General features: G+C 39.6%; 1 protein-coding gene across 1 annotated transcript in view; it reads left to right on the forward strand.

Annotated features, from left to right (window-relative positions):
- KCNQ3 (potassium voltage-gated channel subfamily Q member 3) overlaps positions 1–18,849 on the forward strand; it is a 203,528-nt gene extending 184,679 nt beyond the window's left edge. The window contains 7 exon segments of the mRNA XM_037382034.1: positions 2,704–2,891; positions 4,025–4,127; positions 6,565–6,586; positions 6,588–6,697; positions 9,277–9,375; positions 11,154–11,238; positions 12,512–18,849. Coding sequence (XP_037237931.1) covers positions 2,704–2,891; positions 4,025–4,127; positions 6,565–6,586; positions 6,588–6,697; positions 9,277–9,375; positions 11,154–11,238; positions 12,512–13,249 — 1,345 coding nt within the window. The 3' untranslated portion in view covers positions 13,250–18,849.
- Positions 18,850–19,806: the final 957 nt, after the last annotated feature.

The following is a 19,806-nucleotide window of genomic DNA, read 5'->3' on the forward strand; positions in this document are numbered from 1 at the left end:
TTGGGATGCATTTGAATCCCCCCAGTTTCTGGAACTGCACTGGATGTTGGGAGTCACATTTTACTGAATGTAAGGAAGCCAAATGAAGTGGGACCACTGTCCCAGTGGAGGTAGAATAGCTAATATCAGTAGGAGGAATCTGAAAGACAAGCAGCAGTACATGAACCTGTGGGTGGGAACCACTGTCCTAGCCACTCTCATGGAGGATGATGTGATCTGCGCATGCTTCATACTCTGAGACTGAGCCATGCGCATGCTGTTTTAATGAAAGAGATTGTGTCATGAGAACAAATGTTTCCGAAGCCTTTTAAAAAGCACAGTGAAAACAAAAACCCCAGCAGACCCAGATCTCATCCCTTGGAAATGAGAATAAAGTCCATTTTTTTTCTGATGACAGCTAATCATTATCTGGAAAGAAGCTTGGGTTTTGTTTTCGGGGTTTTTTTTGCATACAACATACTGTTGTATTTTTTCATGTAAAGCTGGTGAATTATTTTCTGATGATTCTACTGCTCTGGCTGCCTGGATATGAACACAATTGTCTGTATTTATTGCATAAAAATACTGTTATGAATCTAAATGTTACTTTAAGGGTTAATCATCAGGATCCAATTAATAAGGAAGGCTTCAGTCAGGTAACTTTAAGTCAGACTAGAGACCTACTTTTTAAATGACTTCTTACCTAGATCTTTCTGTAGTCAATTACAATAAGACAAGTTCCCCCAGCTGTAAAGTCATCCCAAAGAGAAATGGAGCTGAACTGCGCTCTGTAGGTTGCTAACTTCCCACTGATTATAGAAAGCAGTCTAAAGATTAAATTTAGACAGGGCATTTAACTTTTTAAACACCTTAAGACAGATCAGATGAGTTCTAGGTCCTAAACTGAAGATGCTCAAGCAACAGTATGGGGACAACAGGTCCTAAACTGACACTTTTCAATGGGGAAAGTCGAGAAACTCCCTAGAAGGCAAATTTTTGAATGCTTTTAGTTCATAATGTCTACCTCAAACCCCACCCCACAAAAAAACCTCCAAACCCAGCATCCACAAATGATTGTGCGCACATATGCAGTGGAAAATATCACTCCAAAATAAGAAGGTTTTTGTGCTGAATGCAGAGGAATGTTTTGATCTGTTTTGACCGATGAGGAGGGTATCAAATCTTGATCACTACTATCCTTGTACAGTTCCATGGCTCAGATTTCTGCATATATTGCCTATATTTCTGACCTAGATTAAAAAAAATAATCCACAGAACTGCCTCTTGACCAAAATTCTCCACTCCCCAGAGCTGTCCCAGAGCAGCATCCAGAAATGGGTTAAAAGGCAGGCTTTCTTCCCATGGCTTGGTCCCACAAGTTTTAATAAATGTGAAATTACCAAATACTTAAGCAACAAAGTGAACAAGCAAATCAAATATTTATACCATCTATCACCTACAAAGTGTTCAGAGCATATATTGGCTGATATACTCACTAGCAATTTCTTTTTGTGTTGCTCTTTTCAGTGGTATTATACTTTTAAGACCATTATAGTCATCAGGTTGTAGGAGAGTCACTGGTGCTGGTAGGATGGCAGGTAGATACAATTCTAGTTTTATCTTGTCACTGAAGGATAAATGTCTGGTCAGTAAATATCTAAAAGGACAGTGCAAGGAATCATCAGAGGAACAAAATATGTCACTTTGCTACAATTCATATAGGTCACCTCAATTTCTAGTACAGTGAGAGATGACTGAAAGTGAACGGTGGAGACAACTGGGTAGCCTGCCCTACCATGTGCCGAGTAATTGCTTGGCAATGCCTTTCCAGTGTTTTGTTGATAATTTATTTGGTTCACAGCACATCCGACTTTCTTTTGTTCCTGGCTATGCACACCTTTCCTATGAACACAGCCTGAAAGAGTTGGGGTTGTTCAGCCTGGAGAAGAGAAGGCTCTGGGGACACCTTAGAGCAGCCTGCCAGTACCTAAAGGGGCCCACAAGAAAGCTGGAGAAGGACTTTTTACAAGGGCATGTGGTGAAAGAGGGAAAGGCTTTAAGCTGAAAGAGGGTAGATTTAGATAAGACATAAGGAAGAAATTTTTTACCGTGAGGGTGGGGAAGCACTGGACCAGGCTGCCCAGAGAAGCTGTGGATGCCCCATCCCTGGCAGTGCTCAAGGCCAGGCTGGATGGGGCTCTGAGCAACCTGGTGTAGCGGAAGGTGTCCCTGCCCATGGCAGGGGGTGTGGAACGAGGTGATCTTTAAGGTCCCTTCCAACCCAAACCATTCTATGATCCTATAGTTCTATGATTGAGTTATTCATTTCATAGCCTACCACAGACTCAGTAGTTAAAGAAAGCACTGAACAGGGAAAGCCAAGCCTCCTTATAATTAGACATTATAACTGCCTAAGTAGTGGTGTTTCTCTTCTTAATAATAAATCTAATGCTTCAGACGTGCTGTGGGAGCTGAAGCACTGTGATATACTACATGGAGAGGATAGCAAGACCCTCTGGTAACATTTTCAACACATACAAAAAATGCTTACGAAAAGCAGTTAATTATCTGGGGAGCTTAACTGTTGCTTTGATGTATTATGGTAGCCCCAGCAGTGTCCTTGTGTACAAAACATTTATTTAGCCCATTATATACTTAAAGCGTCATGAAAACAAGTTAAAAGTGTACAAAGGAGGAAAATGATTACTTTTGCTTATTTTGTAGCCAAAAGCTGGGTCTCTTGGATCGGGTTCGTGGTACCAATACTAAAGGAAAGCTATTTACCCCTCTGAATGTAGATGCCATTGAAGAAAGTCCTTCAAAAGAGCCTAAGAATGTTGTCTTGAATAATAAGGAGCGTTTTCGCACTGCATTCCGAATGAAAGCGTACGCTTTTTGGCAAAGCTCAGAAGGTAGCCCATCTGTGTTGATTTCTTTTTATCCATCCTCTATTCTCTCCATTTTACTTTGTTCCTCTGCATCTTCTGTTGAAGGTTTGTGACTTTCTGGGCCAAGTATGGCTGGTCCCTGGTTTTACATGGCACATTTGGGGAAGCCCCAGGAAATGAATGCTGGAGTCCAGGCAACACGGTGCTTGAAATAAGACAATGCCCCCCCCCCCCCCAAAAAAAAAAAACAAACAAACCAGCAATGGATATGGGATAAAGCCAGTGGTGGAATCAACCTATTTGACCTGGAAAAAAGGGCACACTGGGCAGTGAATCCATATTCCCCCAAAAAGCATATGCCATCATGGCTCAGTTTATTCAGCAGGGATGCTATGCTGAAGTAGCTCCCTCCTAAACTGCATCCAGCCCTGCACTAGCCTGTGTCCAGGCATCTCATATGCCTCCTATTGCAAGCTCTTAAAACTTTGTTTTGTAGAGTCAACGGCTGGTTCCCTCCCACCCCCCATAAGACTGCTGCCCCTCGGCAGATTTCCATTGGGTGTCCATGTAACATCACAGGGCATTTTTCCTCTCAGCTTCCCTGAGCACACATTTTCCTCTTCTTGCCTATAGCATCTAAATGGTCTCTCAGTAACAGTTTCCTCTTTATTGCACCAGCTGGCATCAGCCCATGCTGGGCATACTACCATGGATGTAGTCTGGGTGTCCACACCAGGAACTTGGTTATTCTCTTCCATGAAGGTACATGAGCTCCAAGCAGTGCAAGTGGGAGGAGAACTTGGCCTGTAGCTTCTACACCTGTTTTAGCCTTACATAAAATAATTTTAACAAAGATTTTTCATTGTAAATGCTCCTAAAAGTGGGAACTTCTAAATCCATTGGAAAGGAAGAAAAGTTCCCAATGTTTCAGAAATCCTGGAATCTGAGAGGACATCCCTCAAAAAATGTGTTTTACAGCCGTCCCAGAAGAATTATCAAATCCCTTTCAAGAGCTGACCAGAGAAAGAGGAACCTGCAAGAGATGTTCCTTTACTAAATTACACTTACTCTTATGTAGTGCTTTAGTCAGCCAGATCTCACTCTAAATATTGTGTGGTCAGATGCTCACACAGCTTTTTTTTTGACCTGCTTTGCAGATGCAGGAACAGGGGAACCCATGGCAGAAGAGAGAGGCGACAGTAGTGACTTCCTTATGGAAGATATGATCCCCACATTCAAGACAGCCATCCGAGCTGTCAGGTAAATGTCTCTGCTGCTCCTCAATGCTTGGCTTTGACTTTGAATGCTGATGCTTCAGGAAGTCACGTTACCATGTTGCTACATGTTGCTTTATTGTTGATGTTACTGCTTTTTTTAAATGCAATAGAGTAGATAATTCTAGATATATTGAAAAGCACAAGACAGACTCCTATTTAAAGTCCTCTTTGAAAATATGCAGAAAGGAAAATGATTTTCAGCAACACTGACCATGCCATTTTTGCAAGATACTCCATAAATAAATTTATTATAAAACAATATTGTATACAATTCCTCATTAAAATATGCTACAAATATAGTATCTGGCTCAAATTAGTGACTGTAGTATTTATGTAAAAACTGGAATTTTCACTTAACAATAAACTCTGAGATGATTCAACTTTTCTTTATTCACAGTTCTATGTGTGGAATATACTTTCTAGCTGTCAACTTTTAATAGATGCTGAGGTCTCCATTTCAGCTTGTGACATGTGTCACCTCTATTTTCATATCACAAGAGATATTCCCTAGGGTTAGAAAACTCCTAGTAGGGCTTGGTAGTGTGATTAGCACATCAAGCACATGGAATTCATTCACTGATGTTCTGTAACTCCTCCATTCAGTACTTTTTACTCTCTTCTCTTGAAAAATGCCCCCATAGGAAAATACTCTGCTTTCATTGCAATTGCTTTTTATTCCAGAAGTTGTTATGTTTTGGGCCAGGGAGTCACTAGTGACATACTACAAGTCTGGAGTGCCCCACAGTTATCTTCTTGGAAAAGCTTCAAGACAGTTATAAGTGTATAAACATATAGGTATATAACTATAATATGTATTTTCCTGGTTCTTTTCCAATTGGGTGCAGGAGAACCAGTCATTAAAAATTCCAAGTTTTCTCAAGCCTGCTGAAAGCCATGTCCCACAGGCTTTGCTCCTGTTATTCATGACTGCTTCTCTCCCACTGGAAGTTTCTTCAACCCTACTTCCTCCATAGTTTTCCCTTTCTTTCCCTGATACCTGCTTGCTTTCAAACACAGACTATGCATCTGTCCTGTTTTCCAGCCCCATCTTTGTAAGACATGCTATTACTACTTTTGCTAAACTTCCTTTCCCACATCGTGTCCAAATCTAATTGATTCATGCAATCTCCCTTTAAACTCAATCATGAGCCAAGTTTTTTTTATTTTCTTGTATAGTTTACCCAGATGCTGGATGCTAATGGAAAGTAATTCAGACAAAACCACTTAATGGGTTTTCAGGGTCATGATCAAGGAGATTTTAAATTGAAATTGCTAGCAGGGTGATTCCTATTTTTCATTTCTGCTTTTTTTAAGTATAGTTTTGCTGTTACGTATAGTTAAGACTAAAATAGACATGGATATAATTTTGAAATCTTGAAAGATTTCTAAGCAACAGAGTTAGAGTCAAAAACCCTTAAAAAGTTGTAACAGAATTATCTTTGCTAAATGAAAGTTCAAACAGATTTTGAAAAGGTTAAAAAACCTACCAACTTTGAACAAAAACCAGGTCAGAATCTTAACAGATGACAGCAGTTCCCCAATTCAGACCAATAAGAACATGGAGACTTGACTGAGAAAACAAACCCTCAGATGCCTAACCTAAGAGAGATTAAAGAAATAAAATGCTTTTCATTCTTCACATATCTTTCTTGTCTATTTGTTTAATCTACCAAGATATAACAGTGTAAACCAATATATAAACTGAAAAGAATGGAAAAAAGAATGCCAAACAGTTTTCAAGTGCTCTGGCCAGCACTGATCCTTATTATAAGAATTCTATAATTAATTACTTATTGGTTTTATTACAAGAATTCTATAATTAATTACTTATTGGTTTTATTACAACAAGAATGTTACGCTGCTATATTTTTCAAGGACACTTCAGGCAGTTCTAACACTTTCTCTTTTCTCCACAACCTGAACTGCTGCTGACTTCTTAACTTCCATATTTCTACCTCATTAACATTTCCTATCCAAAACTTTCCCAGATGCAAAATGAAAACCAAGCTGGAAATGATTCAGCATTATCTATACTATAAATTAGCTTTATAATAGGCTGAAACATAAAAAAAGCAGCTTCAGCTTCAGAGCTTCAAAATCTCCTGTGAGCCGTGTTGTTTAAAATCAAACTCCACATATGATTTTGTAGCTTTGAACCATTTCTAGTTATGATGATAATACTGAAAAAGATATTTTGTGCATATAATTTATTTTAGCCTATTAATTATGAAAATTAAACTATTATATATTTACCAATGTGGTATGAAAATAGAGATTCTCTGCTTACTTTTTATTGCCTTGTTTTGAAATAGCATGCTCAGTTTCCAAACATCCAGAGTATTTATCAAGTATTCCATGAAACTGCAAATTATCATTATGGAATTTATAAAAGGTTAATACTTTTTCTGTTTATTATGCAGAATACTACAGTTTCGTCTCTATAAAAAAAAAATTCAAGGAGACTTTGAGGCCTTATGATGTGAAGGATGTGATAGAGCAATACTCAGCAGGGCATCTTGATATGCTTTCCAGAATAAAGTATCTTCAGGCAAGGTAAGAATCCTCTGGTAAATGGGGAAAATGTATAGCTGTGCTGGCAAAAGTATAGTTGGCCTATTTGTGTACAAGGCCACCCAGAAGCTGTGTCTGTACATAGCATAGCTGATCGAGAAGAAAGCCTTTTCCCCAAAGACTAAAGGCAAGCATGCAGCTAGCAGGGGTAACCGCAGCAGAGGAAACCACAGGCTCCTATTTGGAACAAGGAAATCAGAGTGAAAAATCCTGTGAATTTTCTTGACCGTTGCCTTATTTGATTAGGGTCAAGTTTCTCCCCTTCTCCCCTTTTTACAGACGATAAATAATATCGATACAATAATATAAAAGCAAAGTTGCTCTACATGAGCTTTTCTTTGGCCTGGATTCTCTGCTGAGCTGTACCTGATGAAACATCTCATACCAGTGCACAAATACATTAGCACAGAATGTTTTACATCCCCTTCACTCAGGTGTAAACTAACCTATATGAAAAAGAAAGTGGAATTTCAGGCCATTGTGACTGTTCAGGTGCAATCTGCCCCCACAGTTGTTTCCTTGCAGATGTGGTTCACCGCCATGTGCTTTTGAGGCATGTCCACAAAAACGTGTGCTGCTTGCATCCTGAGCAATAGGCACAGGTCAAAGCTTGAGCTAGTAAGCTTGTCTGGGTTTGGGTGCCTGTGTGTGCATACGCGTGTAGCTGTATTAGTTCAGTCTCAGCACAGACTGCCCATGTTCCCTGAGCCCCTCCAGTCACTCTGAACAGCGAAACGCCACGCAGACATACTCTTGATTTCTCTCAAGAATGGGCTGAGCAAGTGCAACACTTGTGGCACATTTGGACCTTATCCAGACTTACCTTGGCTTTGTAAGGCTGCTCTGGTCCTTCCATTGAACTCCATAATTTCTTACTCCAAGTGCTTTTCGTATACTCAGCTATCTCATTTTCAAGTATGTAGTATGGCTGGTTCCTACCTCGGTATTAGTGCTCTAGAAAAGCTGCTTGCTTTAATTATTTACCGTAAAACACCATTGTTACTCTATAAAATGAGCTCTGCATCGCATGAGTTTCAGTTTTAATGCCGCAATATCTTTTTGAACTCAGGAAGATCAGGAGGGCCCATGGTGTTAGAAACCTGCACCTGTCTGTGTGGGGTCTACATGCCTTATACTGGATATCCTTCCTTTACCTTAGACTGAGGTGTGTGATTTTGGACAGCAGAGCACCTCTCATACTTGCTTGAGTCCTAGCAGCAGTAAAGGTGCCTGACAATCATGAGACCACTCACTCAGTGGTTATGGCAGAGCTTTGGAGGATGAAGAAACATCCCAGGTGAGTCAGGGCAAGGATCACAGCATAGCCTCAGCCCTGCAATGTTCAGCTCAGCAATGCCATGCCCTGGTATAAAGAATCACCAGGAGCAGAAGAACCACAAAATCCCATAGCCATTTGGCCCATATACAAAGACCTTTTTAGAAGCCTTTGAAGAAAACACATAATCCTGGCAAGCCATATGAGATTCCTCTTACAGTTAACAGAGACGTAGTCAACATAATTAATAGCCTTTATGGGACAGTTAATCCCTGCTTAAACCAGATGCCTTCATTTGATCAGTTGACTCTCCCTTACTCTCCTCCTACAGTCAGACAAAAACAGGGAGGTGAGGCCTACTCATTGTGTCTATGAATAATGAGATGCTGTTGGAGACATTGACTACTTAGCCCAGCAATGCTTGTGTGCCTAGCAAACGTCTAGCTAGCTTTGTGAGGTTTGCCTTGAGCTTTTTTTAACTTTCATTTCCAAAACTCCGTGGGGCACCATGAAGCCATGCAATGTACCTGCATGGATTACCTGGTAATACAGGTCACTGGTCTGTGGGCTGGTGCTGACTGATAACCTGGTAAGTTTTCTGTGCGTGCTGAATGAACAGAGGTTTGCTTGCACCTGAGCAGTCAGATGTGCCAAATGAAAGAATAGATTGATAAGAGTAAAAGAGTAATTAAATGTGCTGGAGCCACCCAAACAATCCTTTCGGTTATCTTCCAAATAAAAAGTCAAGCCAGATTCCTTGTGAATCTTCATTTATGGTTATATTTTTCAAGCCAAAAGAATAATTAGTAAAGACCAAAAATAATTACTGGTAATCAGGCACAATAGCAGCTAGAAAGTAGCTGGTTTATGAAGATTATCAGGAATTGCCACCTTTCACCAAATTCTGATTTTCACTATCCAGTGCAAAGCCTGATGGGTGTCTCCTGACATTTCTAGGAGCAGCTGTTATTGGGAGTTTTTTTGACAATCACACTACTTAATTCCTTTGAAAGAAATGAAGTCATGTGTTTCAAACGTCAAAGTTTGGAAACAGTGTGCTAGGTAATTATTTAACTACCATGAAATTACCAGGTAATTACAATTCAATGTATTGATTGTGGACCCAGAATAGAACAAACACGTCATGACCCTCAATATATTTCCAAATCAAAATGTGCTTCTTTTTTGAATCTTTGCTACTGTTTGCTGCAGAGATGCATAGTATTTGCTGTCATGTGTTAGCATTTGGAGATGGACTTAAGCAGTTGCACTTTTTTTTTTTCAGAGTAGATATGATTTTTACACCTGGACCTCCATCTACTCCCAAGCATAAGAAATCCCAAAAGGGAGGAGCTTTTTCTTACCCTTCACAACAGTCTCCCAGGTGAATTTTTTATGCCTACTATTTTGCACAGAGCAAAACAGAAATAAAATGTTCATTCGTACCAATAAGCATGACCTTCATTCATCCAGCCAGTACACTTTTCTAGTAATGATGCTGAGAGGATATGTTGCTACAAGATCTAGATGTGTAAATGTTGAGCCAGAAAGACACGAGCTTCCCTAAGAACAATGTATGATGGAAATCTAAAGTTAATGGCTTCTTAATTGTCTAGCTCATCTTCTCCAGTGTTTGGAAATCTGATTTTATATGAAATACATATATTTGATTACTGATGTGCTGCATTTATAACAATCGACTAGTAAACATACTTTAAAAAATCAATAAAAATCACCAATAATTTGAAGTTAAACCAGCTATTTTCCTGAAGTAGGAAAAAGTTTTGTTATAGCCCCCACCAAATGGCAAGCTCAGAGTTTTAATGATGCTTCCTTTAAACCAATGATTGGTGAGAATTACGGAAAATAAATTGCAATACCAGGTTTTTGGGTGTGAAAGTTACAGCATGTTATTGGATTGCTGCATTCCTGGTAGCAAGAATTCAATAATAAATGACATTTCTTCTGTTATTTACAACTATCAATCTGTCAATAAATACCCATGAAGAACCACACAAGACCATCAACAATCTGTCCCCAAAGCTGTTATGGTTGCTTAGAACAAAAGTAATCTTACAGAAGATAAATTAACTTGGCTCTATCTGCTTTATTCCACCCAGTGAAAAATCTAAAAAAACATGTAATTGTGAAGACAGAGACCTACATTTATGGAAGAGGCAAAGATCATTTGGGAAACAAAGCAGATTGCAAAATTTGAATGAGCCCATACCATCAGTAACCCAATGAGCAAAATCTGACATGTTTTAGTTATAATTTTCACTTTAGTAGGATATATTCACAGCTATATTTTGAATTTTGTCAGAAAGAGAACTGGACCTGTTAAAACAAAAGTTTTAGGGTATATTTGTTCTAAGTCATGTTAAAGAACAAGTCCTTAGAAAATGTTTTTCTAGACTTCGACATAGGTTATAGAAAGACATAGATTCCTTTGAGGTTGGTTTGGAACATCTTGATAAAGATTTAACTTGATAATGACCATTCGAGATCCCATGAAGTTATAGGTCAAAGTTCTTCAGTTAATCAGAGATCATCTTCTTACCTCCAGAAGTTAGTCCATCTGATGCAGTAGGGAAATTACATAGGCAGTAGGAGATTACATAAAAGAAAATTTATCCTGTGATCTACTCTAAATCTCTAGGCCAGACCATCTCTTTTCATCATTTCCAGTCTCAGTCACTTACTATTCGGCTGAAATTGAGAAAAAACCCCAAAGACTTCAGCCTTGAAATTCAGGTTCAGTCTTCAATTACACTAATTATAAAGAATTAGATTTTAAAACACATGGCCATCTATAAAACCACTATCTAGACTATCTCAACATTTTTCACAAACCTTAAATTATTCTGCTTTCATTTTGACCTTTTTGTTTGCTTTTGATTTTTCTTAATCTTTATCTTAATTTTGAACCAAAATAATTTAAAATTAAAAATACAAAATACAATTTTTTAAAAAATGCATCACATAGAATAGACTTTTGCTCCTGTTTGTATGCTAAATAACTAAATTCAGTCTTTTCTTAAATGGGGCTCCAAGGAGCTATGTGACTATAGCACCAAGCTGGTAATCCTGTTTTCTGATATGAATTACGTAGTGTGATGCAAAGAAAAATTGAACACTAATGCAGTTATTAATTCTTTATAGAAATGATCCATATGTAGCCAAAGCATCTACAGCAGATACTGAAGACCAAAGTATGATGGGCAAATTTGTTAAAGTTGAACGACAGGTATGTAATTTCATGACAATGATGGAGGCTGAGGTGCTTGTATAGAAATGATAAAGCTGACATAAATTCTGAATGAGTCTTTGGCTGATCCAGGCAGATTTATATTATTAGTGATCAAGACTCACTCAGATCTTGTACTAATATTCACAAAACTATGTTGTTAGATTTTCATGGTAGAATTTAATTAACTGGGAGGTGTGCATTTTGAAGCTTATTGAATGAATATCGTTGTATATGGCAGCAAGACCCTAACTGTGGTGTTTAGATGGGACCTTTTCATTCCCTTAAGCTCCATACTCATCAGGTTTGATGTTTTGTTGTGAGCATCACCTTCTTTTGCGGAGTCTGGCACTCAAAATGATTGCCTCCACAGGTATTTTTGGGGCCTCTTTGTGCATTCTAACCTCTTGCTTAACAAGTAAAGACCTTCTGATTTTTAAAAACATAGCTAAGTAAGATGGAGGCAAGTGACATTGATTCACATTGATTCCTTTCATGGAATGAAAATGTTCAGGCACAAAGTACTATCAAAAGAGAAAGGGAATTAGTCCTGATATTCAACCTTGATGTTGTGGCGTAGTGGAATGAAGGTGGGCTAATTAGCATTGATAATATACAACTGTGGGTTGGCTTCAGGGGCGGTGGGTTGGCTGATGTAGATCAGGTGCAGGTGTGGCTGGTTAAGTGAAGGGGTTGAGCAATGAAGGGAGAGCAGCCGAGGGAGAAGAGAGAGAGGAAGACACGAGAGAGACAAAACACATGCCCTGGATGAGTTGAGATAAGGAGAAGGTAGCAGAGGGACTGGCATGAAGAGTATGCTGGTATGAGGTGGTAAAAGACCTTGTTGCGGCTTGATAGTTTGGAGAGTGCTGTGACATTGTGGGACCATTAAGAGTTAGAGAATAGGTCTGTGTGCAAAGGTAATTCCATCTGTTGCATTTTTGGTAACAGCTGGTTGCCATGTGGTACCAAGACTTTGGTCATAATGTTGTAGACTGCTGTTGGATGCTGGACTGCCAAATACCTAGCAACGCTAAGATTTTTTTTTGGCACATTTCACAGGGACAGGTTTTCTTAATTGAGGCAGTTAAAGGATAAACTGACATCCACTGCAGTCCACCTTCCAAGGGAAAGTCATGATTGTCCTATAACTACCTTCATGACCAATAAAGATGGCAGCACACCATTGCTGGGGGCAGTGCATGTATGGACACATTGACTCTTTTGTTGAAAAACTGACTTGAGACAATATCATAACATTGGTATTTTTCAGGTTAATGACATGGGGAAGAAACTGGATTTTCTTGTTGATATGCATATGCATCATATGGAACAGCTGCAAATACAAGTTGCTGAGATAAGTCCATTGAAAGAAACTGCTTCTCCTGCAAAGGAGAGGAGAGAAGAAAACAAATATTCTGAATTAAAAACAATAATATATAAATACACTGAGCAGTGTGCTCATGAAACTCCTTACAACTTCCAGCAGGTTCCAGTCAACAAAGTCAGTCCTTATGGTTTCTCAGCACATGGTCATCCGACTCATCCACAACCTTTATCAATAGGTGGGCAAAACTCTGGCAAAGTGCAAGCCACACCTTCCTCAACTTCACATGCAGAAAGGCCAACAGTTTTGCCTATATTTACATTAATGGACTCCCAGGTTAGCTACCACTCTCAAGGAGACCTACAAAGCCCTTACTCAGATAAGGTGTCTCCAAGGCAGAGAAGGAGCTTCACAAGAGACAGTGATACGCCATTGTCCCTTCTCTCCGTCAACCATGAGGAACTTGAGCGCTCCCCAAGTGGCTTCAGTATCTCCCAAGACAGAGACGACTTCCCCTTTGGCCCCAATGGGGGATCAGCATGGATGAGAGAGAAACGCTACCTAGCAGAGGGGGAAACGGACACAGATACTGACCCTTTCACACCAAGTGGCTCCATGCCTTTGTCTTCTACAGGAGATGGGATTTCAGATTCAATATGGACCCCTTCAAATAAGCCAGTTTAAAAGTGCGTGTGGGGGCAGTCACTGGTTGACTTCTCCATGTAATGTAAGCATACTTTGTATATCTCACTTACTCTACACCCAAAGCTTACTAGTTCAAAACACCGATGGCTGCATAAGATGCATGTGATATTAGTGGTAGTCATTCTGCACCATTTCATACAATTTACTAATGCAGTTTTTTTCATGCTACCAAAACTAAGGAGCTTAGTTTTGAGCATGGTTTGCATGACTTTGCCCTATATAAATGGTACAGCTGATTTCTTCTATGATACATATCTATCTGATACTCTTCAATACAACAATGGTGAACTTATAACAGGCAAGATATGGTGGTCCTTGCTCCATTTTGTAAACAGAGCAGCAAAGTAAAAATATTCTCAGGAGCAATATCCCTTTGTGGAAACAATGTCTGAATCAATTTTCCAATATAAGTAAATCAATCTCTAACTGACCTAGCCAAGAACATCTAACATTCAAAGCAGGGAAAAAGCTGAGTCAAAGTAAATGACCTTACTGAAACGTTTTTTTGAGCTAAATGTTTCTCATGTGATCTCTTGTACAACTACCTGTGAAATACAATGTCGAAATGAAATTAAGGGTAGTACTTAAAATCTAAGCCACCTCCTGGTCATGTTATTTATTTATTTATCGTAAAGTGTAAATATAAATCCCTCAAACTACTTTGAAAATCTTCACTAGTGTTTATTAAATTGCTCAAAGCATGACTACAATGCTATTTTGTAGAAAGCCTTTTGCTAAACCCATTTGCTACTTCTGGGGCCAAATTTTTTTTTCTGTTCCAAAACTAAGTTTGTTCGCTGGAGGAAACTCCAGGTTTATATACTCTATTTCTATTGATTAAGTAAGCTGCATAATGTAACTGTGCCTCAGTTTCCCAATCTGTTAATTGGGAGTTATACTTCCATACATATACACAGGTTGTAAGGCTCAATTCACTAGTATTTGCCAAGCGCTTTGAGGTCCTCAGATGTGCCGAGTATTGCTATCCTGTTCCCTGGGAGTTCCACAATGTGGGATGCTGCCAGGTTCTGTTTCTCTCTGTTTACTGTTCCTCTTGGAAATGGACTGCTCCAAATCCATGAATGTGTGCCATATTTAGGATCAATGTATGAATAAATAAATACCATTTTTTTCACCTGTCCCTGAGCAACAGAGAGATAAGTATGCTCCCCAGGCCTCAGCCAAATATTTTTTCATAGGAACTGGAAATTGTGTTGAGGGAGACCAGAAAAACAATCCAGCCCACTGGGAACAGGGCAGAAATGAATCAAAGATCTCTCCACTACAGTGGGAATGTAGTATTTATACAGCTGATGAAACTAGCCTGTCCAGATATCCTATGCAGGATTCAGCTGGTGTCAGTCCAGATGTCCATGAAATAGCATCCATTTGATGTCAAGTTCGATGGCTATGCACTCTTTACAACTGGCAGAAAACTATTCAGTATTGTCAGTGAGCACAGGGTACAAGAACCAAGGCACACATCATAAAGCTGATGAGATTCATCTCATCTTTAACTCAATTACCTACAATGAAAAATTTCTGCCAACTTCCAGGGGAGCAGAGGGTGACTTGCTTAGATGCCAGATGATCAGAAACACCCACAGTGAGTGGGAAGGCTCTCACCTTACCCCACTGATCCAAGGTACAGCCTGTCTGCTGTGGCTCATGTGCACCTCCTGTTGAGACTGACCCCTGTCACTCCACACAATGGCTTTACCACCATGGCTACAGCACTGACCAACAAAGACACAAGGATCTGGCCCATGTAAGATGTTAGAAAGTGGGCGTTCTATGGTGACTGCTTGTATTATACTGCAGCTGCACAACTGAGCATCCTTGGCACATCCAATCAGAGCACAAGAAAGACATACGCTTTACTGGGCTTCCCAGTATTTATTGGGCATTGCATAGTCCTGGACAGAGTGTGCTTTAGTGGAAGATACCTTGTTGGGTTTTGCCCAGCGTAGTAAATTTCAAGTTTGGTTCCTCAGTATCGCGGACATCTTGTAACAGTCATTCCATCCAGGGAGCTTCTATTCTCTTCCAGATGTAGGCTTTCATCTTCACTGTTTATTGTCTATTTAAAGAGACATCTGAAGGATTAGGATCTTCTTGCTTTGTCTGCTTCTTCAGCTAAATCATGGTACATCCTTCTGGGACAGATCTTCAGGGAGAATAGATTGCTGTGGTTACATGAGTAAATGATGCAGACCAGTTACAGCCTTTGAAGAGTGGGCTGAGTCCATGGGGCTGTTCTGAGGCCATTAACTATGATGGCATGAAGCATAATTTTGGTAATTACTTAATTGACAAAATGGCCATTGACCTGAAAGATAATCTCTGTTTTGTTTCATGGGTAGACCTGAAAAGAATAAAACCAGCTGATGAAAGTGTAATTCATTATAATCTGGCACACTGAGAAGAATTCTTTGGCCATCAGTGATTCTTGGAAATACCAGTACCTGCTGCAGGCTTTCTAATATAGTAATACATGTCTGTGGCAACTTGTAAGATTTAACCCTCACATGGCAACAGAATGAAGAAGAATGAAAACTGCTTTTAACATTGCTAGACGACTTCTGAAATTGTTGTAAGTATATACTAGACAAACCTGCTTCACTTTTCTGATATGTCAAGTGCCTGGCATCCCTACTGATTTCATTCAAGTTTGCCCCTTCCTAAAATGTTTTCTAGATCTGAGCAACCAAAATCAAGGCAACCAAAACCCAAGTGCAATCTGAAAAATTTGTTTGTGAATCTCTTTGACGGTGGCTATGCCACACAGTTCCCTGCCCAGTTCCCACTCATATTTTTCACTTCATGTTTCTAATCTCTCCCATGCCAGGTCATATAAAGGGAATCTTTTCTCAGTATCAAACCTGGCTGAAAATCAATAAATTACCTCATTATAAAGGTATGTTCATTCCAAGAGAAAATCCAAGCAAGGGCAGAGACTTGAATGAGCCTTCACCTGCACACAGAGTGCAGCCCCAGAGAAAGTGGGATTTGGGCTGCTCTGCACTGTGTACACTTAGCAGCTGAACTGCCTTCAAATTAGCATTTTCTGTGGTCTCTAAGCACCAATGAACTATATGCAGCTTGAAAACACTATGTCTGGTATTTGTAGCCAAATCCTGAAATATTTAATGATGTGCTAACTGGCCAGATAGGGTCTGCCTCTTCTTAAAAGGCATTGGTAGTAAGCTCAGCAAGACCCTCTGCAGTGGACATCTCTGGCTCCTCTGGAAGAGACCCAAGAAGAGGGTCAAGGAAGGTCTGATTAGCTTATTTTAAAGTTTATTTTTTCAAACACACTTCTTTGCATTGAGACCAATCACTGCTTCATTTAGAAGGGTGATGTGCTTCGCAGCCCTCTGCCTCCTACATCATCTGGATTAAAAACAGAGTGTGCATCTCTTCTGCTGTGTGTGCTGACAACAGATACATGTCAATATGTCACCAGCCAGGTGAGATCTGGAGACCATTCCTGATCTGGGATGTGCACACAAATTTCATCACACTCCATTTCAGGTGCAGTCCAGGGAGTGCATCAACCTTGGAACTGCAGTTTATGTGCCTGCCACAGATGCTGGACAAAACAAAATAAAGTCTCTGTGATTATAGGCCCTGGCAACATTTAAAAGGTCAGGACCTGTTTTGCAGAATAGGTTCACCACATACAAGGAATCATTATTCACAATTTCATTTGAGAGAGGCATCTGTGATACTGGTACTCCTCATACTAGGAGTGGATTTGATTTATCCCTTCTTCTATTTCTGTGTGACATCTAAGTTTAACAGCTATAAATTTTGTTTGGGTCCAATCTTCCTAGGGTCTAGACTGACACTGACACTTCGTTTACATATGATTAATGTTAAAGACAATTAACCACTGGAATGGACTCTTCGCTGACTCTTAACTCCTGCAAGGACCAAGGATTTGTTTTAGGCCTTGAGATGTTTTTCATGATCAGAACATGCGGGGCTTTCCTCTGCTCTCCTTGAAGTCAGTAAGAAACATTCTCAAGCTGACACACTGGGAGCAGGACTGGGTCCTAATCTGCCTTTATTTATGAATCCCCTTGTGAAAGACAGCATTGATGTTTTTCTTAGCTACGTTTTTATGTGGACTTTTCAGTCCCTGATGGATGACACACATCTGGAAGGTTTTGAAAAGGTAAATCTGTGTGTACATTGTATGCCTCTCTGCAGCGTTATTATCAATCCAGCTTCCTCACTTTAGATTCAAACTGAGAATATTTCATTTTTTAGATTCAAACTGAGAATATTTCATTTTTAGATTCAAACTGAGAATATTTCATTAAGGCAGATGTAAATGTTTAGTTAATATATGCAGGTCTAGAAAATGTGGTTTATGCTCCATTTAAGGAGTTGATCCTTTCAAAAAAAAATCTGGTCAGGTAATGGCAGTTGTCCTTTCCTTGGCTTTTCTCTGCACTGAATTAATCCATCTGGCTCCTATGGAAATAAAATTTAGCACCTGTAGAGATTGATTGAAAAATCCCTAAACTAACTTTGGCTACGTTTGCTCTGTTTTTATCTGTAACTTTGCTGCATTGTTACGGTTCAGAGTGGAAATAATTTTAAATTTTTATTCTTCAGATTGTGGCCCGGCAGTGCCACAGACTAATTCCCACCTGAACCCGTGCATAGTGGGGCTCCTGACTTGCGGCCTTCAGGCAAGCACCGTGGTCCAATCAGTTTGCAAGTTCACAACCTAAAGCAATCAGAAAATGCAGATTTAGGAGAAAATTCAGCCCTGCTGGGAACCCAGTTGATGCAGGGGTGTCACATCTGCTTATATAAGAACTGGATTTGTCCTGCTTAGTGCAGAGCATGTGAGAAAGAGCTGGATCTTCATTCCTTGCACCCCACAGCCCCCACCACTAAGCTTTACGTCCCTAAGAGCTGCAAGCCTGAATTTTCTACAGCACCTCATGAATTTGGTGTGATACGGCTTTTTCATGAGCCTAGCTGAATGTGGGCATTCACTTTTGAAGACCATTTTCAGGGGTGCAGAGGGAAAAGGGGCCATTTTCAAGTGTTTTCAGCTGGGCACTGTGGGAATGAAGATCCTGGGTATCACTATTGCTTCTGATTATTTAGGCTGTAAGATTTGATCCTTCCCAATTCAGCTCTTAGTAGCTTCCCTCTGAAGTTAAGTGAAGCAAAATACTGAAAGTGGGATCCTATTTCCATCCTCAAGGATACGCTGAGACTGAAGGTTACATAGCCAACTGCATTTTGTTTTCTAGTTATGGCATCTTATTATTACTAGTATTTGTGCCTTGCTCACTGAAATTTTCTCCATGCTACAAAGATGCTTTTCAGATTCTGGCTGACAAGGGAACACAACTTTTATACAAGTGGCCTTTAGTGCTCTTTATAATATTATTTATTGTAATTTTTAAACTGTATGTGTAATTTATATTCTGGCACTGTCCAATATTTGAACAACTTTAATATGTTTATTTCAATATATTATGCAAACTACTTCTTAACTGATTTTTTATGTTCTGTCTTTAAAAACTGCACCACTTATTAATAAATAGAAATTTCAACTATGATGTGGAGGAATGTATTTTCATTTCAATTGTGATAAGCTTCACACATATTCAAAGGAATGCCCAGGAATTGTGGAATTGGAATGCCAAGTTCTATCATTTTTTTCCAAAGATCAACAGTATTTTTTTAAACTAATGTACTGAAGTGTGGAATTCTGAATCTCATGGGTTCTGTTTTCCACACAGCTCTAAGACCATGCACAACACTAACATCTTCTTTATCCCCTACAGTTTTTCCGAGGCAAACACAAAGGTACTTCATATGTATTCACAACCTTTTATAGCCCATACTACCACACATTACCATTATAGATTTAGCAGTGTATCTCCCAGTTGGAATGCATAGCAATTGCGCAGCACAATTGGCAAAAAGGAAACATTGGCAAAGACCCTTTTGACTTCATCTGTGCAGAAGTGAACTCATAGCTACAAGTAGGCTTTACCTGGCTTCCACAGCTAGTTCTGTGATAATGTAACACGGAGCAGATCCCGTTATTTGTGACATCTTTTGATTTAGTGGCCATGTAACTTACATGGCTTTGATCATATGTGTGTGGGAAACTGAAAACTAGGGAAAGACACATTCATATTAGAGACATTAATGTGCTAAAACATTATGATGAAGTAGCACACAAAATATGTAAAGAACATAGTAATGGCACAAGGCTGCTCCGAATATCCTCTGCAGGGAATTTAATAGCTGGCAAGCGGGTTAGGTTGGGATTCCAGTTGCCTGAATTCTGTCCCTGGTTCTGTTGCTGCATTTCTGTGTGGTCTTGACCTCACACCTTCAGCTGTCTCTCCATCTTCCTGATGTGTAAAACCATCAGAAGGCACTGGCCTCCCAGCAGCACTGTGGGACAGTATGAACTATTTAAAATGTCTTGCCCTCCTACACAAACAGGAGAGTGTTACTGAGAAAAAGTAATAGCAAACATCTTTTCTACA

Source organism: Falco rusticolus, chromosome 3 (assembly GCF_015220075.1).
Source record: "Falco rusticolus isolate bFalRus1 chromosome 3, bFalRus1.pri, whole genome shotgun sequence".
Lineage (NCBI taxonomy): Eukaryota > Metazoa > Chordata > Aves > Falconiformes > Falconidae > Falco > Falco rusticolus.